General features: G+C 46.9%; 8 protein-coding genes across 8 annotated transcripts; 3 read left to right on the plus strand and 5 right to left on the minus strand.

Annotated features, from left to right (window-relative positions):
• Positions 1 to 156: 156 nt before the first annotated feature.
• Positions 157 to 1,621, minus strand: PAAG_00834 (diacylglycerol O-acyltransferase 2A; the record flags this gene model as incomplete). The annotated part of the gene is made up of 2 exons (XM_002796929.1): positions 157 to 1,183; positions 1,251 to 1,621. The coding sequence occupies 2 exons, from the start codon at positions 1,619 to 1,621 to the stop codon at positions 157 to 159; spliced, it is 1,398 nt and encodes a 465-aa protein (XP_002796975.1).
• Positions 1,622 to 2,183: 562 nt separating this feature from the next.
• PAAG_00835 (hypothetical protein) lies at positions 2,184 to 3,351 on the minus strand (the record flags this gene model as incomplete). The annotated part of the gene is made up of 2 exons (XM_002796930.2): positions 2,184 to 2,876; positions 2,989 to 3,351. 2 exons carry the CDS (start codon positions 3,349 to 3,351, stop codon positions 2,184 to 2,186), a joined length of 1,056 nt encoding a protein of 351 aa, XP_002796976.2.
• Positions 3,352 to 3,996: 645 nt separating this feature from the next.
• On the minus strand, positions 3,997 to 5,093 carry PAAG_00836 (hypothetical protein; the record flags this gene model as incomplete). The annotated part of the gene is made up of 3 exons (XM_002796931.2): positions 3,997 to 4,014; positions 4,077 to 5,001; positions 5,071 to 5,093. The coding sequence occupies 3 exons, from the start codon at positions 5,091 to 5,093 to the stop codon at positions 3,997 to 3,999; spliced, it is 966 nt and encodes a 321-aa protein (XP_002796977.2).
• Positions 5,094 to 5,430: 337 nt separating this feature from the next.
• PAAG_00837 (hypothetical protein) lies at positions 5,431 to 6,047 on the plus strand (the record flags this gene model as incomplete). The annotated part of the gene is made up of 3 exons (XM_015844153.1): positions 5,431 to 5,562; positions 5,667 to 5,779; positions 5,879 to 6,047. The coding sequence occupies 3 exons, from the start codon at positions 5,431 to 5,433 to the stop codon at positions 6,045 to 6,047; spliced, it is 414 nt and encodes a 137-aa protein (XP_015700934.1).
• An 898-nt stretch (positions 6,048 to 6,945) lies between these two features.
• On the plus strand, positions 6,946 to 11,035 carry PAAG_00838 (SacI domain and endonuclease/exonuclease/phosphatase family protein; the record flags this gene model as incomplete). The annotated part of the gene is made up of 7 exons (XM_002796933.1): positions 6,946 to 7,279; positions 7,354 to 7,564; positions 7,629 to 9,273; positions 9,333 to 9,632; positions 9,688 to 9,797; positions 9,848 to 10,182; positions 10,257 to 11,035. The coding sequence occupies 7 exons, from the start codon at positions 6,946 to 6,948 to the stop codon at positions 11,033 to 11,035; spliced, it is 3,714 nt and encodes a 1,237-aa protein (XP_002796979.1).
• A 1,825-nt stretch (positions 11,036 to 12,860) lies between these two features.
• Positions 12,861 to 15,119, minus strand: PAAG_00840 (hypothetical protein; the record flags this gene model as incomplete). The annotated part of the gene is made up of 3 exons (XM_015844154.1): positions 12,861 to 13,403; positions 13,499 to 14,390; positions 14,470 to 15,119. The coding sequence occupies 3 exons, from the start codon at positions 15,117 to 15,119 to the stop codon at positions 12,861 to 12,863; spliced, it is 2,085 nt and encodes a 694-aa protein (XP_015700935.1).
• Positions 15,120 to 19,918: 4,799 nt separating this feature from the next.
• On the minus strand, positions 19,919 to 21,135 carry PAAG_00842 (tetratricopeptide repeat domain-containing protein; the record flags this gene model as incomplete). The annotated part of the gene is made up of 4 exons (XM_015844155.1): positions 19,919 to 20,140; positions 20,225 to 20,380; positions 20,464 to 20,670; positions 20,749 to 21,135. 4 exons carry the CDS (start codon positions 21,133 to 21,135, stop codon positions 19,919 to 19,921), a joined length of 972 nt encoding a protein of 323 aa, XP_015700936.1.
• A 944-nt stretch (positions 21,136 to 22,079) lies between these two features.
• PAAG_00843 (AP3D1 protein) lies at positions 22,080 to 25,653 on the plus strand (the record flags this gene model as incomplete). Its single annotated transcript, XM_015844156.1, has 6 exons — positions 22,080 to 22,120; positions 22,170 to 22,288; positions 22,350 to 22,546; positions 22,622 to 23,005; positions 23,061 to 23,289; positions 23,345 to 25,653. The coding sequence occupies 6 exons, from the start codon at positions 22,080 to 22,082 to the stop codon at positions 25,651 to 25,653; spliced, it is 3,279 nt and encodes a 1,092-aa protein (XP_015700937.1).
• Between the last annotated feature and the right edge of the window lie 92 nt (positions 25,654 to 25,745).

The raw sequence follows: 25,745 nt of genomic DNA on the forward strand, positions 1-25,745 counted from the left end.
TGCACAAGGAACACAATCCATCAACGCCAATACCTCGACGAAATGAAAACCCAATTCACTGACAAACCTGGTCATCCATGCAAAAGGAACAAAATACAAAAATGAATAAAGCCTCCCATCCCATCAATGAATAATAGTAGTCCCCAATTCCTCAATCTACGCAACAATCTCCAACTCCGACGTCCTCTCCGTGGCAAATACACCTCGATAGTCCTTCCATAACCGCTGTAACTCGCGGACATATTTAGAATGCAACTCATCAACGTAGACATCATCAATTTTTGCCCGATCCCGCTGCTGAACCACCTGAATCGGTCTTCCTATGACAATATTTAGAGGACGGCGATACGGCATCAGACCGATGTCATAGTTGAAGACGCCACGTGCATGGAAGAGCGGCACCGTGAAACCCAAAGTGCGTTTGACGAGGAGCTGGAATTTGCGAATGAGCGGGTGCTGGTCCGAAGAGAGCTGTTCGTAGAGCTCATTTTCTCCAAAGGCAAGGACAGGGACCAGGTCTGCTCCCGTGCGGATGGCGAGTTTCACGAAACCCTTGCGGCGTTTGAGGACGAGGCGGATGGAGTTGGGTTGGGCATCCAGCGATTCACTGGCGCCTCCGACAACGATGGTGATTCCGCGGCCCATGCCGGCATTGTCGAGACCGCCCTTGGACAGGAGGTTCTCGCAAGATTCGCGCGAGACACTGGCAAGGCCCATGGCCAGGGCGTAGTCACGGTAGAAAGGGAGGCGGAAGTTGGAGTCAAGGGTGAGGAGAGTGTTAGTAATCCCAGGAAAGAGGGTAGAGAAGCCCAGTGCTTCTGTAGCAAATGCGGCAAAGGCACCGTGAGAAATGATGCCATGGGGGTGGTAGCCGAAGATGTATTTTCGAGTGGCTGGCAGAGGTACGGAGCGGTGGAGCCGGGCGGGGAAGTAGGATGCAAAGTAGTTCCAGATGCGCAGGGAGCGGAGAAACTGGCTGCGACGGACGAGAGTGCCAGAGGTTGCCGTGTTGGAAAAGAGGGAGATGTATACTAGGTACGGGAGAAGAAGGGGCCAAAAAAGTGGTATGGCACATGCCAAGAAAAAGGCGGTTAGAAAGATGGGGACGGTGATGGTGTGGAAGAGAACCACGAGGGTTTGGAGCCGTCGTTCAAGGGTTATGTTCAGCGGTGCCCAGCGTATGCTATTAACATATATATTAGATTGACATCTCGTTGTAGCTGTGGAATATAAGATATGACGATACGTACCTGGCGTGTTGAGATCCTCCCCGACTTCTAAGCATAGTATCCGGTCTTCCATTTCTATGCGGGCCGTTTACATTGTTCGGTCCATGGCTGCCACGGTTTTTAAGAGCACCCCGGGGTAAGGGAGCAGATGTGAGCCCATTCCGCTGGGAAACTCCCCGCGCATTTGGTGACGTTGGTTCTAACGCTTGGATGGTATCCTTATTCAACTCAAATCCTTCCCTGTGAAAAGCGGAGCTCTCCGTGTCTTCATGTTTGGGAGACTGGACAGCCTCGACGTAGGACATAGGAGGTAAACCAAGGGCAGCTCTATCTTCGGGACGCGAAGGCTGTGAATTTAAAACGGTGGATGGGGAGGGGGAAGGGGAGGGCATTTTGATATATTGTCGGGCGGAAGACAGACCGAGAGGGGGAGGGTGGGGGGGTGCCTATCCCAGGCTGAGGATGACGGACGAAGAGGAGGTCTAAAGTCTTAATTTATGCTTACCCACACAATATACAAAAAGAATATGAATAGAATATATATACGAATGGGATTAATTCAATATCAGAGTATCAAAGCCGAAACTTGAAGTTGATTCCAGAGGTTCGACAGTGAGCTTGGCACAGCTATGACGTCGAGGTGGCTGAGTCAACAGGCCACCAGCCACAGTGTGCTATGTAAGCCATGCATAAATGGACCCGCGCATAAAATGGATTTCAAAATATACGACGAGGATGATGCTTTTCGATTGTTTGCATTACAGGGATCTAATATTATTTGATATTCGATTTAAATGTTCCTGTGGAGTAGAATTAGCCATCCAAAGGAACAAAAAAACGAACCCAATCCCACCACTAACTATTACTGAAAAACAGCCCAATGGTGTCCTGCTCCTGTTCCCTTTTCCAGGACTCTCCTGGTAAATACAAACCGTTAGCCCGCACCCCCCCAAATCACAGCCCAAATATCTCAATCCACATTTTCCGATACTCTTGCAGAATAAGAGCCTCATACTCAAATATCTCCGCCTGCAGTGCATTCTCATCAAACGCCATAGAACTTCCAAACTCTTCCTCCAACAAACTCCTCAACTGATTCTCAAACCTCCCAAGCATAAGCACATAATACGGATGTAGAGGCTGGCCCCTCCTCCACCCTTCCTGCGGTGGTGCTGTTGGCTGCAACATCGTGTGCTGCAGCGCCATATTGGCCACATCCCTATACATCGTGTTGCTTGAAGTCGTTTTGACAGATAATCCAGAGCTGAGCGGATGCTGACCCCATTCCGCGCGGATATTGTCCATGACGCTACGGGAGTGTCTGAGCCATTCATTGCAGAAGGCATTTTTGTTCATCATTACTATATTTCCTTGCTGCGCTTGGAGCTGTTGATGTTCGTGCAGGAGGGTGCGGAAATTGTCGAAGAAAACAATGAGGAGTTGGGTATAGTAAAGGTGTAGCTGGTCGCCTGGGGCCCAGACAGAGGGCGGCGGGGAATCTGGGGGGCGAATGGATTCCTGATATGCGCGGGCAGCCAGAGCGTAAAAAGAGAGGTGTGAGGCGGTGGGGGTTTTGGGGGTTGCTGGTGTTGATGGGGTATTGTTATTGTGGTATGAGTGATAAGAAACAGTGTCCGAGAGATTGTACTGTTCGTTTCAGGGGGCGAAAGGTTAGCAGACAGCAATGATGAGAATCAAGGGGTTGTGACTCTATGAATATCGGTATAACAATGAAGTATATATATGTTTCATTTCATACACTAACTGGGGTTGTATTAGCAGCCCTCATGTCGCGAATTTCCTCCTCAAATCCGAGTTCTTTATTGTCACGTTCAGTCTGACCCTGGACTGACAGCATGAAAGGGTCTTCGGCAACCGGACCACCTTTAAAGCTCTTCAACCCGAGTGCTCTCTTGCCACGCTCAATTTGATCCTGGACTGACACCATGGAAAGGTTTTCCGCAGCCGATCCGCTCTCAACGCTCTTTAACCCGAGCTCCTGCTTGTCATGCTCAATTTGATCCTGGACCGACGGCACGCGAAGGTGTCTAGCAACTGGCCTGCCTCCAAAGCTGATCAGCCAAGGGCTGGGCGAGGGGCCGCGAAGAAATCTATCACCCATTTTGTCTGGCAGTTGTAGAGCTGCGGAAATGGACGAAAGATAAAACACTAGAAATTGAATATAAAGAAGAGGAATCCACTCAGAGGAGATCACGGAGTATTTGTCTTCACAAGTTTGTGATATCCACGCTGGTTGCCGTAGTGTTATAGGGGAGTGGTTGTCGTGGCAACTTTTCATATTCACCTATCTCCTGTTGTTGTCGTCCCCATTTGATGACATGTAAGTATATTAGAAAAACGCGTATGCAGCATAGAATATTCAAAGAGTTAGAAATATCCTTAAAAGAGATCGAAATGTTGCAAGGATATCTAACAGATCCTCCATCCGCACTCTCATGACGATATATCTGCTCACATCCTGGATGAAACGACATGTTCGGGAGAAGATAGCGATGAGCTATCACAAAAATTGAGACGATAAGAAATATATGTATGTATATAGAATAATAGCATGTTCTATGATCCTGATCCAACGGTAAACACCTCTCGATCAAAAGGAAGAAAAAGGAACAGCACGCCAATGAAACTCAGTAGAAGTATAAAGAAGAAAAATATGTGACCAGCAGCCGGATGGTTTGGAATTCAAGTAGGTTGAATCAGAAAAAACTGGTCGGGGGTGTCCAAAAAGTGAATGCTCCCCTATCCATCACTTCACCATAAAAATCTAGAAAATAAATTAGCCATGGTTTAATAAGGAAACAAGGGGATACATATGGGAAAACATACCTCATTCAAAGATTTCGCATCCATCAGAGCCAGCTTCTTCTGCTGAATATAGCGGCCACGGGTAAACTGGCGACCCAATGGCCTATGTTCCTTGACCTTCACAATATGCGTATGGTTGGAAATTGTGGAAGTCGATTTTTCCTCATCCCGTCCCACAGAGCTCTCAGTATCCGCGCCATTACTGTCTCTCTCCTCAGGGTAAATGAATTCAAGATCTTGTTGTTTTCGTTTCTTGGACTTTTTCCGTTTCTTGTTGATGAGGGCATCCTCCAAAGGTGTTGTGGTATCAGTAGACGGACTTGAATAGTCACCAGACCTCGTCTTCTTCTTCTTTTCCCTTTTTAATTTCTTCTCGTTCTTTTTTGAGAGCTCTTGAGAGACATCTGAATTGGAATCACCACCTTTTGCTTTCCTTTCTCTCTTGCGCTCCTTTTTCGTCTTCTCTAATGTCTCCGATTTACTGTCTTCCTGCGTTTCCTCTGCTTCTCCTTCGCTGCTGCCGCTCTGCACCTCCGTGAGCGCCTGGATCTTCTCATGCACTAGCAGCCCGCCGCTCACAAACCGCATCGTCTTCCATCTCTTCTCCACAAAATTAGTAAGGCGCCTATCATCCCTCTTCCTTTGCTCTTTTTCCAGCTCCGCATTACTCTTCCCATTAAGACGCCCTAGGAGTCCCTGAAAAGCATCAAGCCCCGTCGGTTCGTCCCCCGCACGGGGTTTGGCGCCTAGTCCCAGATTGTCATCCTTGAGAATAACGCGGATATGACCTGCGCTCGCAGAGGTGAAGTGGTCTGCATGAGCAGCGTTGGAGGCGCCCAGGAAGCTACCGGGGGTCCAGCCGTGGGCGCTCATAATTTTGTGGCCAAAGCCGGAGGTTGAGCGGGCCCATGCGGTGTTGTTGGGGTCATGGGAGATTTTGGTCCTCCTGGATAAGAGAATATGTTGGTTAGCAGGAAAAAGCCGTGAGGATGGAGAAGAAGAACTGTTTACTGACTTTCGAGGGCCGGCTAACCCCATTGCAACTGCGGGGAGTGCCAGGAAGGGGAGATATGTATCTCTGGAAATGTTTTGTTGCTCTTGTCTTTGTTATGTCTCCAGAGCTCAATTTCTGGTTATGAATGAAAAAGATATATTTGGTACCGGACAGCGGCTGGCTAATCACCACGTGACCTACTTGCATTTCTCGGAAGACTCCGATGTATTTAGAGCAATCTTCCCATCAAACTTCTGCTTCATTCTCACCGCAACCATCATCGAAGATCATAACTGGCTATTGTCCACATTGGCCTGTCAAACTCTCCAGAGCTATAAACCACGTCAAGCCTAAGACTTTCGGTTGGTCCCAGGGTAGCTAATGGCGGGGAAGAAAACCACCACAGGCCGACGCGGACGCCCTGCAAGAGTCAGCACCGGGAAAAGCGACTCAGATCACGGGCTGTTTGTCTCATCGACTCCTGCAGATTTGTTGAAGGACCTGAGTAGTGCCGTGAGAAAGCACATCTGCATGCCTTGATTGCTAATTGCTTCTGCTTTAGAAGAATGCTTGTTAAATTTAACCTCGATATTAACTCAAACATGTGTCGATCGTAGGTTGAAAAGCGTAGCAAGCACAAATGGCAGAAACTCCGCGCTCAGCATAGAGCTCAGGTTAAGAAAACAGAGGAAGGGATACAAACAATGGTTTATTCGAACAAGTTGTCTATGTGGGTTTTACATTGTTAATTATTAAAATCAAAAGATGCATAAGGGGATAACCGCCTTTTTACATTGGCAACCTTCTAACGATCAAGCTACGCCCAAAGCATGAGACACCGGAGAGCGCAAATCAAGCGCCTGTCAGAACTGGTCAAGAAGAGGACGGAGATTGAGCTGGCGATCGTGGCCAAAATGCAGACGCTGGGTGATCTGTATGAAGCAGCTCACGGCGAACTGGAGTCGGTCCTGTCGCGCAGGATATCAAACCTTAAATGAAAAACTCCAGCGATGAATGGATGAGGCATTCTTCCGATTCCCACGACAAACCTTGATAGACGAGATCTACGAGGACATGCGACCTTTTACCATATATACTTAGACCACCGTCGAAATGAGATCATTGGGGATGGGAGCCATTGTTATACGTATATGGGTTAGCCATTTCGGATCTATGGGAAAGCGTTTTCGGCTGGTACTTTGCGTAAATATGTTGATGATGACGCTCGAAATGCTTAATTGATCAAGATAGATCGACGATTGCAAGCGCAGCACCAGGGATATTCCCCTAGATGACTTTGTATCTTTAATTATATGTATTACCTACCCACTTTGCTGGGGTTTCTTAATACAGCCTAAATTCGTTATCACATCATATTTTCATTCTGTCATCCTCTTCGCAGTGGGGTATTTATTGTGACTTTAAAATCCTGATCAATAACTGGATGCAGCATTTAATACTTTGGCGGGCAATCCGTTTCTCCGCTGGTGACCAGTAGGAAACCGTAATAAAGAACAAAGCAAGTAACAACTATTAAGAGAGGCAACTAAAACATAAAACCTTATCATTTAAATAATGAGAGACACTCATACAGCAATGCCCACTCTTTGATATCCGTACCTAGTAAATATCTTGCTTGCTGGCTGACCAAGGTTGCAAGTTGTGTTGGGCCGCCAAAGTCAATCCAACACAATTCTTCCCCGCCACCTAAAACGCTGCGACAATCAGGCACAACGTATATCTATATAGATATTTCACATCTACAACACTCTAATAACGCTCTTAGACTTGGGAAATGGTAGTAACTTGGTCCTCTTTTCCTGATAGGTGACTCTCTAGCTATGCACACACACGTCCCCAGGCACTACATCGCTATACAAAGCATACACAGCAACGATGTCTCTGCGTGTTCTCTGTCGAGACCGGCCTGATCGGGCGCTGGCATTGATCTCTGACAACCATGGCCTGGTCCTTAACCACGTTCCCGTCACTTCTGAGTCGAGCTCGGTTGCGTCATACTCCAACATTAGCCCACCAAAGTGTCATATCGAATTTGATACGCTGGATTCGCTTGACCTGTCGGGCTTCAGAGCCCTAGGTCGTGCACATGGAACCCTTGGCTTGATCGCGTTGGCAAGTGATATCTTTCTCTGTACAGTATCTCATGCGTCCCAGGCAGCTACGGTGCGCCCGGGAGAAACTGTCCAGAGGATCGTGAACGTGGAATTTTGTATGAATATATCATTTCTTCCCGGTACTCTTCCCTGGAACCCGCCTGGATTATTACTTACAGGGTATAAATAGACTGTTTGAACCGCCCCGATTATGACAACGATCTGGATTATGAATCTAGAACGGCCTTTGCATATCATACTGAAGATACCGACTATGGAACTGGCTATGACGGTCGCGAAGTTGTCACCGAAAATCCATTTCTTCCTCTTAAAAAACTGCTTGGTGACGGCAGCTTCTACTACAGCGTCGACTTCAATCTTACTGACCGTCTTCAAGATAGGTAAGCCTGTCCGGGACCATTCAAAGAAGAGAAGTAACCTTAGTTTTAGCTAACAGATTAAAAGGGCCGAGGAGACGACCTCCTTCGATATCGATAGTCTTGACAGGGACTTTTTATGGAACTCCCATATGATTGAGCCTCTACTGCTGTTTCGAAGTCATTTGCTAGAATCTGAGCGCCAGGCACTGGACGCATCCCGGATTTTGACATCAGCCATCCGAGGATTTGTTTATTCGTTAACAATTCCTGCGTCCACACCACTCCTGCGAACCTCTCATTCAAATCTACCGTCAAGCTTGACGTTGATATCCCGACTCTCCTCAAGAAGGGCCGGAACCAGGTTTAATTCTCGCGGTATCGATGACGAAGGAAATGTTTCTAATTTTGTCGAAACGGAAACTATTGTATGGGTTCCTCCTGGCATATGTTTCGCTTATACCCAGGTTCGCGGATCTCTCCCAATTTTCTGGGAACAAAGCGTTGCCATAGGTGGTCAGAAAATTCAAATTACTAGGTCTGTAGACGCCTCTCAACCTGCGTTTGATAGACATTTTGATCGCTTGTCTTTGACCTATGGTGCCGTGCATGTGGTAAACCTCCTCACGGAACTAAAACCGGGAGAAGCAGAATTATCTCAACGATATCGATATCATATCTCCCGAAGCCCTTTAAGACACAGTCGCGATCCGAACACATCCTCCGAACACCATCTGCTCCGTACAACAGACTTTGATTTTCATGCAGAGACAAAGGGCCCTGCAGGGTACCAGAGTGCCTCCATAATTCGACATCAAATCCAAGATTCTGCAGATGCATTCGGTTTCTTTTTATCTATAGATTCTCACCAAAACAAAGAGCCATTGACTTCTATTGAAGATGCAAGCAAGGGCCAGACAGTTATTCTCCAGCAACAGGGCTTTTTTCGAACAAACTGTTTAGATTGCCTGGATCGGACCAATCTGGTACAGACCATTATAAGTCAGATGGCACTTGAATCTTTCCTGGAACAGCAAGGTGGGGAAGCACCGGCTGAATTTTGGAGGAGGCATTCAACCCTGTGGGCGGACAATGGTGACAATCTCTCTAAAATATATGCTGGTTCTGGCGCTTTGAAGTCATCATATACCCGACATGGCAAGATGTCTCTTGCCGGCGCATTTGCAGATATAAGGAAAAGCGCGGCCCGTCTATATATGAACACCTTCACTGATAGCGCGAGACAAAATACTATAGATCTCCTTTTGGGGACTCTGACTGGCCAGAGTACCGTGCATCTATACGACCCCATTAGTGATTCTGTAAACAGAGCTCTAAGGCAGAGGGCCCAAGAGTTCAGTTCCTCGAAAAGGATACGGATATGGGTTGGAACGTTCAATGTCAACGGTCGGAGCGATGGAGCCAAAGTAACCGATCTCTCTCCATGGTTATTACCTCATCTTGATCGTTTACATGAGGATCCCGCGATATTCGCTGTCGGATTTCAGGAGATTGTTGAGTTAAGCCCACAACAGATTATGTCGACTGACCCTGGGAACCGAATAATATGGGAGAACGCTGTGAAGAACACTTTAAATGACTACGCCAACAGGAAGGGTGTGAGCGAATATGTTCTCCTTCGAAGCGGTCAACTAGTGGGCACTGCTCTTTTGATATTTGTCAAATCTGAATTGCTTACCGATATAAAAGCTGTTGAGGGTAGTGTGAAAAAGGTATAGTTTAACGTTCCCGCTTCACTGCTGTTTCTAAATTACTAACAATTGAAAACAAGACCGGTATGTCTGGAATTGCCGGCAACAAGGGTGGATGCGCCATTCGTTTGCAATGTTCGAACACGCGAATATGCTTTGTTACAGCGCATCTTGCGGCCGGATTTTCAAATTACGACGAACGGAATCGTGACTATCAAACAATCAGTCAAGGACTTCGCTTCCAGAGAAATCGGTCAATCGAAGACCACGACGCCATAATATGGCTTGGAGACTTCAATTACCGAATTGGCTTGCCTAATGACCGGGTGAGGGGCCTCATAAAAGACGGAGATTTAGAAACTCTATATGAGAACGATCAGGTAACTTATCCTTAGCCGCGACAACTTTTATTGAACACACTGCTGACTTCTGCAGCTCAATTTACAAATGGTTGCTGGCCTCACGTTCCCATTCTATTCGGAGGCCCGAATTACCTTCCCTCCAACATATAAGTACGACAATGGAACTGATCTCTATGACACATCGTATGTTATCTTTTTTCCCTTTCTTTTGAACATATGCTAACGACGCATAGAGAAAAAGCTCGTATACCAGCCTGGTGTGACAGGGTTCTGTGGAAAGGGGGAAACTTACGCCAACTAGAGTACAATGCGGCGTCCTTGAAGTTCTCAGATCATCGCCCTGTATACGCGACTTTCGATTGTGAAATAAGCGTAGTGAATGAGGAATTGAAAGAAGAGATACGTAGGAGCCTCTACGAAGATGAACGAAATCGCATTATTAGCGGCATGGCAGACTCTGGGTCGGAGGACACGGATGACGAGGATGAGGACTTTATAGGATTTGATGCGATCGACCCTGGACTTCCGCCAGCCAGTTCTGATCGCCATAAATGGTGGCTTGACAACGGTGAGTTTGCCTGCTTTTCCGTAGGACTTGGTTCATTTTGCGATAATAAAAATATATATTCTAACTCACAACAGGACTTCCTGCGAAGTCGACACTGAAGCCACCACATGGACTTGCTGCCAATCCAAGCAGACCTGCAAATCCATTTTCTACAACTCCTGAGTCCGAGTGGATTCACCTTTCTTATCCGAGTATTTCTCCTACCAAAGGCCAAGTAGACGGTATTTCGGACATCGGGAAATCGGGGTTCCCGGCTCCAACGCCCCTTCGATCTAAGGCACCTCTTATCGACATCGAAAACGGAGAGAAACTTTCACCACCTTTGCCAAGTAGGAGTATGACTGAGTTGTCAACAACTAGCGATGGGGACTTGGCCGCACCTAAGAAACGCGCGCCTCCAGTCCCTACAAAACCCCTATCGATGACAATGAGCATAGCGCTTCCTCCAACTGCAACCACAAATGCAGATGCCAATATCATAAGAACACCCTCAGCTCCAATTCACACACCAGTCCTAACACCACCGCAAAGAGAAGCAACCACGACCGGATCCAAACCACCTCTCCCACGTCGCAAAACATTAGAAGAAAGAGGGGCAGAGTTGTTCACGTCAGGAAGCAATCATCCAGCAAAGCCCCTTCTTCCTCCTCCCGTCCAGCCTAGAAAGGCAAAACCTGAAAGGTGTTACACTGGCGACTTACCACACCCTAACCTACCCTCACCCGAGGTGTCGTTGCCTCGTCTCCCTGCTAGGAGGTCAGCCGCGCCCCTTAACACTTCTACGCCGAGTCTCTTGGATGGGGATGTTGAGGAGAATATTGCCGGGTGGAAACCGCTTCGCTCACAAGGGTGAATGGCTGGATATGAGTATGAATATGGACATTATGGGTTGTTTTAATTCTAATTTGTGGGAATGGGATGTTCATAGGCTTTGGGGTCAAGGAAGGCTGCATATGGTAGTTTTGATCTCCACCTTTGGTATATGTCTAACCATGAGCATGAGGGGGAGTCTCTTTAAGGGTAAAACAAAAGTTTAAACGATTTCCATGTACAGAGGGTCGTAGTTGGAGTCTAGTAGTTGGAGTTGAGGGTTGAGGGTATATGGAATTTGTTTAAACATATATTGATAAAGCAGCTAGCTACTAGGGACGACATACTTCTTATCTCATCTACGGAACGATTTGTGCTATTATTGCACACTACTATTAGTTAATATTTTTTTTGATATTTTTATTTCTCTGGCTTTATTTATGGTCGTAGTGGAGAGAGATAACGAAATTAATGTTATATTCAGACAGTTGAGGGATAGGTTTGTTGCTGCCGCTCCGTAACCATAGAAGTGGATGGAATGAGTATATACAAACAATAAGAAGCGAGAGAAAGACTCAGTATTAACGGAAGTCCACTGAAAAACTGTTTGATAAAAGGAGTTCTAGATAGACCAATAACTAAATTATTACTTTCATACACATAGATTGCAAGCTATTATGAGTAATGAATAAACGAAATAGATAGATAGAATTGGGTATATATTTTAAGTAACCAAAGGGCCAATCTAAATGAAAAAGCTAAAGAAAACGGTTCAAATACAAAAATGCAAAGGAAAGAGGGTCTGAATAGCAAGATCCTAGGCGGAAAAAGGGGAAGTGAAACACCGCCATTCGAGCCTTTTCGTTGCTCCTTTTCTCACCGGTTTGTGAAACAAATCGAAAGTGGCATATTCACCCCCACATGCCTTTTCTCAATATTTTGTCCCGAACACCGCCAGTATCGGACAGGAACCCAAAAAGGAATTTAGGAAAGTACTACATAGTTGAAGGGAATCAGGTTTGTGTTAGAGCTCCTAACTGATAACAGTGGTATACTCTCCATCCATTCAAGACAGGAGAAAATGAGGGAGGAACTTGATAGGTAGAAGGTAAGGAGATGAGAGTTAAAAAAAAGGGAGGGGGGGGGGGGGGGGGGGGGATCAGATGAGCAGGAATCAAAGCATAGCACTCATAAAACATGACAACAGTAGATAACAACAAAACAACGCACAACGGACTCTTATAAAGGATCAAGGAGAGAGATAGAGGATGGAGAGAGGGAGGACAGATGAAGGTCCAGGATATAACTACATGGAGACACAAACAAGCCGACTAAAACGGCAAAAAAGGGAAACAGCGGAAAAAAAGAATATAGATTGTAAGTATGAAACACAAGACAAACCAACAATTAAGCTTTCTAGGGGTTCATTTTTCCTCTTGGCGCCATGTCCCGCTAGATAGTGAGGCGTGGTAGAAACATAATGAAGTGGACATTGCCCTGGTTCCTCGAGGAGTCGGGTTTTGTTGTTAGTCAGTTCAGTCTGGGCAATTTTGTTTCCGCGTTCAAGAATTAGTCAACCTAGGCGGGAGATATATATCCATGAAAGCAAATTCCAGTCATTGTTGTTCCTGTTAACGGGTATTTTTGGGTATTTTTTTTTTTCCATTGTTGTTTATGTTTCGTCCAGTAGTATGAATACCTTGTCAGTCATCTGTAGAAGGATCGTGGGATAAAGAAGGGGCAAAGGAGTGTTCTGCTAGAAATGATTTGCCGGATGCGGGATGCGATATTTATTGTGTTTTCATCAACCCAACGTTAATTCACATGGCGCAGCAATGATTCATCATGTTGTTGCGCTGCTGCTGCGGCTATGGGATGACTTCAGGCTTTTTTGCCGCTTTTAAAGCCCGGTTTAATTTGCCTCTATTTCCCGTCATCCACATAGCAAAGGCTCCCGCAGGGAGATCCCGGGGACGCGGTCTTTTTGGACCGGGAGGCGGTGGAGGTGGTTGCGCATCCGCTGGAATTGGATGGTGAAGGTCAACAAATGGATCCGGAATTAGATGTGGCGGCAGACCCGAAGCCATGAAGGCCGCGACATCTGGAGGAGGCGGCGGAACAGGGGGATAGAGAGGAGGGGGCGCACCTGCAGCCTCTGCACGCTTCAGATCCACGATGGTAACCAGGTTACGGTCGTCCTCTAGTACCATGGATGGATCCGGTGTCTTGGGCTCTTCCGGAAGGGGCCACATGTGCATAGTGATGGTCCAATCCGGTTCTACTACAGTTTCCCAGACTTGTGGGAGAATGATGTCACCGTTTGGGCCAACCAGATCATAGTGGCCTTCGGCGACATGAGGTCCTATTCTGTCAACGTGGAGGAATGCCTGTCGGATAAGATCCTCCATGCCCTACATTTTATAGGAAGAACAAAAGATAGTTAAAATTGTGCGCTATTGAGATCACAGAAATCTGATACAGGCCCTTGAACTTGAATGAAACTTACCGGCCAGGTGTTGCACAGATGAAAAGGAAAACTGAACTTCCTTCCAACAGCGTCTTTGAACTTAATTGGCTTCTTCTTCTCAGCAGGAGGCGCGAGCGCAGCCGCAGTGGCAGCGGCGACGGCTTCTGCAGTCTTAGCATTGGCCTCAATAGTAGCCTTCTCCGCGGCTTCTGCGGCTGCCAGTGCTGCAGCCTCCTCTGCAGCTATTTTAGCCTTGACAGCCTCTTCCGCGGCTTTCGCTTCCGCCTCTTTCATAGCTTCTGCTCTTGCGATTTTGCTTGCTTTGGCTGCGGCTTCTTCAGCGATCTTTTTTTCTATAGCTGCGCGTTCCTCTGCAGCAGCCTTATCACGAGCAGCTTTTTCGATAGCAGCTTCACGGGCAGCTTCCTTGGCTTCCCGTTCCATTCGTTCATCGAGAATAAGCTTCTCTAGCCGGGCGATCGCTTCGTCTTTGGAATCCGGCTGGGGTGGTGGAGGCGGCACGGTTGGAGCAGTGGGTGGAGAAGAAGGTTCTTTTGCTGGCGGTGGCGGAGATAGCGACCGTGGGCGCTGAAACTGGTGGAAGAAATGTGGTGCAATCATGCCAGGGGGCAGGGGAAAGTGATGCCCGTATGGGGAGAAGTAGCCAGGACCTCCATGTGGGCCTCCAAGGACATGAGGACCAACGTGGGGACCTCCATGGGGCCCGCCAGCGTAAGGAACCATATCCGCAGGGCCAAAGGGGAGAGTGTGGGAATTGAGCAATTGGATGTCCCGGGTGCACAGTATGGGCATAATGAGGTCTGGGAGGGGGGCTTTCACTTTCATCCCGTAGTGGCGGTGGAGGGTGAGATTGGCTCCGCGTCCGGCGATGGTGGTGAACATGGCGATTTCGTGGATGTGGAATTTGCTGCTGGTGAATGTGGTATTCTTGGCCGTTGAAGAAAGGTGGGGGTATTGGATGATTATGTGCTTGTGGATGTGGGGGAAACAGGGATGGTCCATAAGGGTAATTTTGCGGCTGGCCTGGCGGATAATGGCCCATGTGCCCATTTATACTACCCATATGGCCCATATGGCCCATCTGTGCCATGTGTCCCAACTGCACTAATTGGTTCGACGTAATCCCAGGATGCCCCGCGTGCGCAGGCTGCATGGGTCCGTATGGCACGTTCCCGTATTGGGGGTATGGATTGTATGATGGCGCGGAAACAGCACTCCGGGCATACCCTGGTGGCGGAGCGGGAGCATGGGGAGCCCAGTATGGTCTTTCGGGCGGACCTCGTGGCGGGGGGTACTCCTCCTCGTAGTCGTCACCAAAGTCCTCACTCTCCGCTGGCGAAGGGGGAGCGGGAGGGTGATGGTGCCTCCTTGACCGGTGCGCTCCTGGTTCCCGTTCTGGCGGAAGATGATGGCGGGTGGAATGACGACGACTGGGCCCCGATCTGGCGGCGTTAGGATTGTGATGGCGATTAGAAGTTCTTGGTCTGGAGGCAGAGTCGGAGGGTTTTAGTTCATCAGGATAGCTCAGATGGGCCCAATCACCACCGACGTCATAGTGATCATAATGGTCGTGGCTACCAGTTGCGGAGGGAGGGGAGACTTGAACGCCAGTGCCAGAGGAGTCTTCTTCGTCGGTCATGGAGGAGTTACCAGAACCAAGGGAGGTTTCATGATCAATCCTTATGTTTAACCTAGAGGGAGAGCAAAATAAATACGAGTTAGGACCTTACCCACAAGCCTTCTTGGTTGCCTTTGGAATCTTTTTTTGGACTGCGAATGTGTATAAAGGATGAATAAGAGAAGAATGACAAAAAAGAGTGATTTTAAACGAGGCAGAGAGCCGCGACTGCAAAATAAAATAAAATGAAGGTTATGAAAGGATGGGGAAAATAGGAAAATAAAATTGAGAACGGAATAACAAGAAAAGAGAAAATAAAATAGAAAAAGAAAAAACTTACGGCATGGGATTGATGTAAAGGCAAAATCTTGTCTGGGCTTCTTTCTTACGAGGAAGAAAGCCCTGACAAGATACGCTTGGTGGGACAGGCGGTGGGTGAAGGTGTGATGTGGCTCAAAGCTGAGTGAGCGACGGCTGATGCCCCAAGCTCGTGGGGATGGGAATTCTGGACACTGGAAATGCGCCGAGCAGCGGACTGCCAGATCAGTGTTTCAAAGAACCAGGTATTTAAGTTATGGATAAACGTCTTGCCACAAACAAGATTGCGGCAAAATCAATCAGATCGATGGTGAGGGATATGCTAGATCGAGATAACGAGAGATGAGCATGCGCGAGAGGAACAACCATTGAAATATTGATCAAAGGGTGAAAGAGTGAGAATGGGCAATCAATCAGTGAAGTGTACACAGCATGGTAGCAAAGTAATAATAGTAGCAGTAATATTTCAGTTTCAAAAGGGTAACAAAAATTATCAATACGGTGATAAATATGACAAAATAGTAATAGATGGATATGGTACAGCACATGCACAGCTTTCAACAAAGGGTTAACAGCAATAATGTATACACAAAAGAACCAAATAAATAAGCAAGAAAAGATAACATATTTATATTTATACGTGCCATAAAAAGAAGAAGATGATGATGATGAAGATGAAGAATTGGGTCAAGGGGGTGGTGGTGATGCTGGTGGGGTTGGAAAGAAAACGGACGAAAAAACGAGAAAAACAGCCATACAGAGACGGGCGTCTAGTTTGATGCCCAATCCACACGAGGACGTGAAAGAAGCAGAGGGCAAAATTCAGATCTTGCAGCACGATCCCGGATCAGTGGTTGAGAGGGAAGCGATGACGCTGGTATATTTAATAGATGGGATAAGAATAGTAGCAAGGATGATACATGGTCCAGGAAGAAAAAGGTCGCATAAATCTCGATATTCTTGCCTGTGAGAGCAGTTGCATGGAAGAATACAGTCGTCTCTTGGTTTTAGTCTCGATCTCTCTGTTTTGCTTGCCGTAGATCTTAGAATTTAGGGCAAGACTGTGCTTGTCACGAGAAGGAGTGAACGGGTCGGATACCTAGTGGATAGAGGTGGTAGGACGAATAATCCTGGTTCTTGCTCGAGAGTATGAAGACAGAATCGCAGCAGGGATGATAGGGAAAGAAACGTGTATGTCTTGGGCGAGTCAGTCGTACATCAACATCCATACGGAGTACACTGTACCGGGACCAGGGAGTAATTATATAGTTAATCACGCACAAAATGCTTCCAAAGCAAAAAAATAAGAAAGAAAAAGATATTACAAGCTGGGAAATGACAAAAATATATACTTATTACCAGAAATAACAAAGAACAGTCAGGTCTCTTAAATTCTGTTTATCACAACACTGCAACAAAAACTAAACAATCCACCAATGGCGTCGATGATGCAGTTAAGTTGGGGTCGATAATTGGCCAGTCGAACATGGAATCAAGCCCAGCCCGACAAAAATCGTCCTAGGCCCAAAAGTTCCGTAACTGTCCACTAGCCCGATAGCCACACTGCCCCGTCGCGAGTTTGACTGCATCTGCATCCAGTTCCTGATATGCAGGGCAGCGAAAGAAATCTCATGTCCAACCATTCTAGAAATGGAGAAGAAGAGAGATCTAGAATCAACATCAGTAATGAGTTCAACGTCCAATACAAAGGATGGTTGAATTAACTTATATAAGACAGTCTCAAAGGAGCCGCTTGCTGGAGAATCTCTCTATTCATGACCCAGAGAAACTTTCCCACTAACGCCCGAACAACGAGATAACCTTGACCTGACTACTGCAGAGAATCAGTCATCACGTAAAATAGCAATCAATGCCATTTTGCTGCTGTGATTGGTGGCCTTCATGAAGAAGTTTGAACATGCACCAGCAACCTGACGTTGTTGACCTGGGGAATATGAGGAATAATCCCAAGTCGCTTGTCCCAATGTCCCCGGACCGCTGATTGGTCGGCAGGCTACGTACCTTCCGCTTCACTTTGAGGTTCCATGCTCACTGTAAGATGCGTGACGAGTGACTTGCAGAGTACATGCAGTGTACAAACGCTACTCAGTACCATTATTTCCATATACTCTGTACATTATTCCACGTTGTCTTTTTAAGCCAAATTATGTAAATCAATGTGGCATTGGGCTGAAAGCGGTAATGAGAAAATTATTGTATTTGCTCTTTTCGTTTTTTGCCTCCGCCAGACAATCGTCCTTTTGGTATCCGATCGGGATAAGACAGCCATACAGGAGTCCTGTGCGGATGTGCTTTACGCCGGTATGCATTAATTATGCTAATTTTCTATTTCCGTAAGAGCGCATATCCAACCCCTTCCCCAGAAGCATCAATGGAACCCTGTTGTGGTTCGCTGGTTGACACTGGGCTCCTTATTTTATGCGATGCGACGTTTGTGACACGCTGAAGATCAGGCCTCGTCGCACCTCTTTTTACTCTCTTTTGTTTGGAAAGGCGTCATAATGGGAAGCAAAAGGAAATCCAGGCGGGATATTCGTAAACTGCTGCAGCTCCGCGTCATCTGATTAGAGGAGCTTATTTTGTAGGAAACTGAACGTGAAAAAGAAGTTCGTGAAAATGACAATACCTTTTATTTACTTTTACTTTTACTTTTATTTTAAAAAAATAGGCCGCGATGAAAAATTAAAAATATACCAAAGGGCAGGTCCAGACCCCCTTGCTGGCAGCCGTTCATATAGATAACAGCTCGTCCCTCATGTTCCAAATAATCAGTCACTTCTCTTCCAGCACTTCCAGTCCTCCCTAAACTTCACACCACAAACTCACGAAGAGTAAGCCCACCTATACGATAAACTGTTTCAGTGGCATCAGGGGCGGAAAAGTATTAACGAGGTCCGAAACATGCATACTTGCATGCTATCGCATTGTACACTCCCGTCTCTGTCGTGGGCCTTTATCGTGTTTTGTCCCTTTTGTGCCAACACTGCTCAGCTGTGCGCACACGGGTGGTAGGTTTGCAGGAACGCCTGGATGGGATGGTATGGAAAATTCGGTAAGAGGAATTAATTTTGTCCAGCACCTGCCTGCTCTTTGCTGCCTGATCTATGTTATCCATCCCATAGGTTGGTTCTAGCTCCGTTCTGGAGCGGAAAAAAAAAATGAGGTAATCCCAGGCTGGAAGGCTGAGGAGGTGGATCAGACCGTATCAATAGTCGGAATATGAGAGAGGAGTTGAATCCGAAAGCAGAAGCGAGATTGACTGATCGAATGATAGATTGATAAGACAAGATCCGAGCATATTATGTTACCCTCTGAAAGTTCCGCAATCTCCGCCCGCATCCTAATCCTAATACCGCACCAATCCAGTTCAGGGATGAAACTCAGTACAAGGCAAGATGCTGCCTTGTTAGACAACACTCGGTGACATACTCCAACCACAAATCGGTGGCATAAGAATGTGCCATCAAAGGAATCGTGGCTTGCATCAGCTTCAAAACCATCATGAGTCAGCGAAGCAAGTTATTAAAGGCGGTGAGAACTGAGACGAAAACGAGAGAAGGGGAAAATGTATTTTCAAACAGGATGAAAACCCAGTAACTTATGCGCATGCACATGTGAGTCTCCTGGGCAATGTTCAAATTTGCAAATCGCAACAGCATCAAGGTCCAAAAGCCACACTGGTACCCTTCTCTTGTCCTTGTCAACATTGTCCACCATTCCACAATAGGGGACGGAACGCCAAAGGCACAGGAGAAAACAGTCTACATGCCAAACCAAATGCTTGGTGCCACGTCGCCGCTTCCTGCCCGATCCAAGTGCGCTAGTCGTAGGGCACATTCGGCGTTGGAGCCAATAGTAGAGGTACTGAAATTTAAAATAGAACAGTATATCTCAGGCAAACATATTCTGTGGTTATTAGCACGAAGGTCAAGCTTTTTGGATTGCTTGTTTGTCATCAGCCGAGTTGTATGTATAGTGATTGTGGCTGAATGAAGTTGAGATATAAAAATGGTAATAATTTAAAATGTGCAAGAGGCCTTCAGCATTTCTGATAAGATAAAGTCAAGTAGATGACATGAGGCTTTCGTCCAGGATGGTAAAAATTTGGTCAAGCACCAAATAGTATTGCATCATTAGCATACGTCCCTCGTTCTGCGCTTATTTCCAGCCGTCCAACAGAGGAATCTCGGAAAGTCTGGGAATCTTGTTCCGTGCTTCTTTCCAGGTCAATATTCGACTGGCTAGCGAATCGTGTCAGGCTGCGGAGGGAATGGGAAAGGGAGGGGTAGAAAGGGGATGTGGTTGGTAGAGAAGGTTGGCAATTCAAAATATCGGCCCATCCTTAACAGCTCCCTAGAGGCTACCAGGAAGAAATATCAACCAACCTTAAGAGGCTGGTATAGCCATTCGTCTCGGCACGCGACTGGGAACTAGTTGAGAAGGTAAAGAAAAGGCATACGTAAGAAGGGATTTTTGGCCCCTTAATTATCTTCTCGACCCAGTAATTCATTGGCAGCAATTAGCTCACTCTGATTCTTCTCAAAGTTCCCGACATCTGCTGATCTTGATTGGACTATTTCACGCAGTTTCCTAGTCGACAGGGCCTGAAGGTTCGTGAGAGTTTCTTGTGACGGCAAGGTATCGTCACTTTTCGATTGGTTACCGGCCTTTGTCTGTAGTTTATCTAAAATACGACTTGTACTCTGGCGAGTGAAACATTAGCATGGTGGGGGATGATGGAAAGGGTTCTTGGTGGGGCCTAAGACACAAATATCGTTGCCTCATACCAATTTAAGCCCGTAATACCCACGGAGGTAGTCATCGCACAGCTCAATGCTCCGGCAAAACCGACGGACGGAATCAGCCAGTAGCTTCAGCGATGTTTCTTGATTGTCTGATGAGGTGGATGAGATGTACTCTATTTCTCCTAGTCTTGCATGAAGCTGAATTGAGACGGATTAGCTCGTTTCGCTGCCCAAAGGTCTTGGTCCGCTCCTCCGTTCTTCAACTGCAAGACATGTCTTACGTTCCATGCGTTTGGTACAACCAACAAAGCCTCTTCCAGGCAAAATATAGCCTGGGTGCCCATTCCTTTGGTTTGGTAGAGATCGGCAAGTTCACACCAAGCCTCTGCATCGGTAGGAAATGCATCCAGAAACTCTACTAGAGCGGATATGGCATCCACTGGCCGCGACATGGACCGTAAGAGCGCGATACGTCGTTTCAAAATCGGCTGTATCAGAGAATATCAGTTTCACCTCCTGGAGGGAGCAGGTGCCGATTTCAGAGGTAATTCGCGGAGATAACTAACCACATTCACTGGGTTTTCCTTGAGCACTTTTTCATATCCCATTAATATTTTTTCTAGAGCAGATTTGTCTTGCGCAAGTGCCTCTTCGTAGATGCCCTTTAGCGCCATGATGCGCTCATTCGCGGGTCCAAATCGTTTTGATAGCCGTTCCAGGCATTGGCGTGCAGCTTCATCATCTCCCGTTCTCAAGCAAGCTAGAAGAAGTTGTTCATAGGTTGCCCATAATTCGGGGGTCTCAGCAGCAGCAAACATGGAAAAGGGGAATGAGGGTTGTTGCGCAGGATGGGTCTTGAGGAATGAATTGGCTTGCTGTGAGAGTCGAAGAACAGTGCGCGGATCAGGAGAGTTCAGAGCCATCTGCAAATCCGGTGGCAATGATGATGACATGATGCTTCGGAGCCTGAAATGTAAGTCAAATATATTCTATCATGTCTAGTTCAGTTTATTTGTTCGGTGCATGAGAACGGGGTCCTAGTCGCCTGCACGGTTCCCCACTCACCTATAGCAGATCTGAGCTTGATATAAATGTATACCTTTATGTGCGATGAGAGGTCTATAGCAGCTACTCTGGCATTGACTATGTGATACCCCAATGCACCAAACGAAGAGCGTAGCAGATGAAGTTGTCTATGGTAAACCTGTTGAGGATGTGTTGAGGTTGGTAAGATGCTACTTGAATAGTTAAACTAATTGGCTATTAGCGTACGTAGTAACGTAATCTATAAGCGAGTGAGCCACATAAGCGAGTGAGCCACTTCTCAAACATCTACGCGTGTCTTGATCTAACAATTAAAAATATCAACAATGCAAAAGTCATGAAGTCTTCTTTCAAGAAGGAAAACTTCTTTTAAGCAATTTAAGCACTAATGATGGGGAGGTTGGTTCATTCACTTATGTGGCTCACTCACTTAGAGATTAAGTTACATTGAGTTAACTAGTTAACTAACTACCTTGCCTGACTAAACAGTGAGTGACGTCTTGGAGGCATTTCAACTTCAATCACTCAAAACATCAACAACTTCATTTATTATTATCTAAATCAACTGCAACTCCATAACAGCTCTGATATCCAAGCAGTTGTTTTATGTGCAGAAGCTTTTACTCCACACCGATAATTCAAACCTCTCAGCTACTATTTTATCCTGTTGTCCTTGGCGGAAGATGCGAGCCTAAGCCATGTCCTTCCGCCGACATCCCGCCAACACGGGTTCGATATCAGTGTCCCATACACAACACATATCCTAACAGCCTAGATCAAAGAGTTGTACTTTTCCAATTTGTATTCCGAAGTGATAATTTGAAATCCTACGGTCCTATACCTTCTAGCGATCATGTCTGAGAGTTCCCCGCCTCCTAGTTTCCCCGCAAACCAGTGGACACTAGATTGGATTCTTAAACTGACACTTTATGCGACTCCGCAGGTTCGAGAAATCGCTGTATGACCTCATACGGGGTCTGCGGAATCACAAGGGCAATGAAGTCGAGTATATACAGGACAGCATCAGGGAATGTCGGTTTGAGGTGAAGTCGCAGGATATGGGTTTGTAGTTCTCTTTTATATGCCATTTACACGAGCACTTCGATTGACCTATTCCTTGAAGATAAAAAAGCAACGGCTCTGCTAAAATTGATATACCTGGAGATGTTTGGATATGATATGTCCTGGGCTGCATTCAATGTGCTCGAGGTTATGTCTTCAGCGAAATATCCCCAGAAGCGTGTCGGCTATCTGGGAGCGGTCCAGAGCTTCCGTCCCGACACAGAAGTCCTTATGCTGGCTACCAATTTATTAAAAAAGGTAGATATGAAATACAAGTATATGAGTATATTTATATGCAGCATAGCACACATATCTGATTCCTCGTTATTTTAGGATATGGTTTCACCTGCGGTCCCAACGATGTCATTACCTCTTCTTACCCTGCCGCATATAATTTCTCCTTCACTTGCTCTGTCGCTTCTGACAGACGTATTATCCCGTCTATCTCACTCCCACCCTGCAGTCCGCAAGAAGGCCGTGGTAAACCTGTACAGGGTTTCTTTAGTCTATCCAGAAGCATTTCGAATTGCCTGGCCAAAGATCAAGGAACGTTTAATGGATGATCAGGAGGATAGCAGCGTTACTGCTGCTGTCATTAATGTTGTCTGTGAATTGGGCTGGAGAAGGCCTCAAGATTTCCTTCCTCTTGCACCTCGACTATTTGAACTTTTAGTTGATGGGGGGAATAATTGGATGGCTATTAAAATTATCAAGCTTGTAAGCTTTGCTCCGATAAGTTCTGATGGACGGACAACGTAGCTAATATATATAGTTTGCGTCATTGACACCCCTTGAGCCCCGACTGGTTCGGAAACTTCTCAGGCCCTTGGCTAATATCATTCAAACAACGACAGCGATGTCCTTACTCTACGAGTGTATAAATGGAGTAATTCAGGGGGGGATTCTTGACGGCGCTGAAGGGGTGCGGGAAGGAGAGGAAATTGCTAACCTGTGTGTGGAAAAGCTTCGTGGCATGATTGTCATGGCAGGTGATCCAAACTGTAAGATCTTCCTTGATCATTCATGTAAGATCGTTTGAAATCTAACGATCTATAGTGAAATACGTCGCGCTTCTTGCATTCAACAGGATTGTCGCCTCACACCCAGCGCTGGTGGCTATGCAGCAGGATGTCATAATGGATTGTTTAGATGATAACGATGTATCCATCCGTTTACAAGCACTCGAGCTTGTATGCAGGATGGTTACCAGTGATACTCTACGCCCAGTGGTCAACAGGCTAATCACTCAGCTGCAAACGTCCCCCACACCAACGGATGACGTTCATATTAGTTCTTCAATGTCCGTTGGGGTAACTCCGTCGGCTGATATCGATGGAGATGACCCTGAGGAACAACTACGGTCGATCAAAAAGAGGAATGATTCCGTACTCGCCCTCCCCAGCCACTATCGCATCGAAGTTCTACATCAAATACTAGATATCTGCTCACGAGATACATACTCATTAATTCTAGACTTTGAGTGGTATGTTGAGGTGCTTGTGCAGCTAGTTCGCCTCATCCCACCGTCAACTAGCGCGTCAGAAACCCAGTCCTCCCATAAGGGTGATGTTGCCTCTCGAATTGGGTACGAACTCCGCAATGTTGCTGTGCGCGTAAAAATCGTGCGACCTGAAGCCACTCGAGCGGCAGAATCGTTAATATCGATCGACAATCGAGAGACACTGTTCCCCGCCGCGAGCGCAGCTGGGACAGATATCCTCGAACCTACTGCTTGGATAGTTGGGGAATATGCGGAATACTTAGAATTCCCTGACCGTACACTAACCTCCCTGACTCACCCTTCGAACATCTCATTATCTAGCATCGTTTTATCGTCCTACCTTCAGGCAATCCCTAAGCTTTTCGTTTCTCTTTCGCCGAACTCCTCATATGGATGGGATTCTTCCAGACAAAGCGAGGCTTCACTTCTTCTGGCACGGATCATTGACTTTCTGGAGAAGTTATCATCTCATCCGGACCTGGATGTTCAAGAACGTGCCATTGAATTCCTTGAACTTCTCCGTCTCACGGCAGAATCGGTTTCGTCACAGGATCCAACTAGCACTGATACGCCTCTACTACTCTCATCAGCTATACCAAGCCTATTCACGGGCCTTGAACTAAACCCAGTCGCTGTAGGTGCTCAGAAGAAGGTCCCGCAGCCTGAGAACCTTGATCTGGACAAACCCCTGAACGACCGACTCCCCTACATCCTACAAGAGTCAGAGGAAGGTTGGTTGGATGTATCCGACCAAGATGTTTTCCGGGACTTCTACTACATCCCTGACGCTGTCAGCGTTAAACAGCAATCCTACACCAAAGAAGTACCAAACACGCAGTCAGCAGTATCCTACCAAAATCTGTCAGACGATTTCGCGGAAAGCGCAGAGGCCAAAGCTCGACGACGGGCCGAGCGGAGAGATCGCAACAAAGACGACCCATTCTATATAGGGCAGGACGACGCGTCATCAGGAACGTCAACTCCTTTCCACCAGTTTCTTCGAACATCTAACGGCGAAGAACTAGACATAGATTCCATTCCAATCATCGACCTGGCCATTGAAACTAGTAAACAAACAACGTCAGCCACACTATTACCACCACCAGAAGGTGCAGAACGTAGACCCAAAAAACCCCACTCAAAGCCTAAAAGAGTAGAAATCATGGGCGACGAAACGATAAACGTCACAGGATCCAACGACGGCGTCACAACAGAAATCGCCTCCGCAACTGCAACAGCAGAAACCCTCAAGAGCAAGATCAAGCGCTCCATCCTCGAAGTAGATTCGAGCGGGCTATCCAATCTGTCCCTCGAAGAAGCTAGCGGGCCTGGGCCGGGGACAAGGGGCCTGAGCGTACACGACATAGCGTGCAGGGAGGCGGAGGATGCGGAGATGGCCAAGGCAATGCGGGAGATTGAGCGGTTGCGGCTGGAAATGCAGCGAGCGTCAGAGCGGGTGCAGGTTGCGCATGGTGTGCCGCCAGAGGGGACGCTTGTGAAGCGGAAACAAAAAAAGAAGGCAGAAACTGCGCCAGCGTTAGGTGCAGCGGCAGTGTCGAAAGTGACGACGAAAACAAAGAAGAAGAAGGCGAAGAAGACGACGAAGAGGGAGGGGGTGGGTGATGGAGATGGTGACGGTGGATCTCTGGTACAAGATGCTGCAGCTGGCGGCTCGGGTGCTGTGACCCAAGGTATAACTGGTGACACGGAAGTTAAGCGGAAGAAAAAGAAAAAGGTTTCATCTTCATCCTCCAAGCCCTCTAAGAAAAAGAGGGACAATGCTGGTGTTGAGACTGAGGCTGAGGCTGAGGCTGAGGCTGGCGCTGGTACTGGTGTTGGTAATGCAATGATCGAGGCTTCATGACCAGATGAATTACCATGCAGGGACATGATATGTATATCCAGAGTGCTAATTTAATAGCAAGCAGTACGCACATCTACGTAACTCCTGGAAGC

Source organism: Paracoccidioides lutzii (assembly GCF_000150705.2).
Source record: "Paracoccidioides lutzii Pb01 unplaced genomic scaffold supercont2.2, whole genome shotgun sequence".
Classification (NCBI taxonomy): Eukaryota; Fungi; Ascomycota; class Eurotiomycetes; order Onygenales; family Ajellomycetaceae; genus Paracoccidioides; species Paracoccidioides lutzii.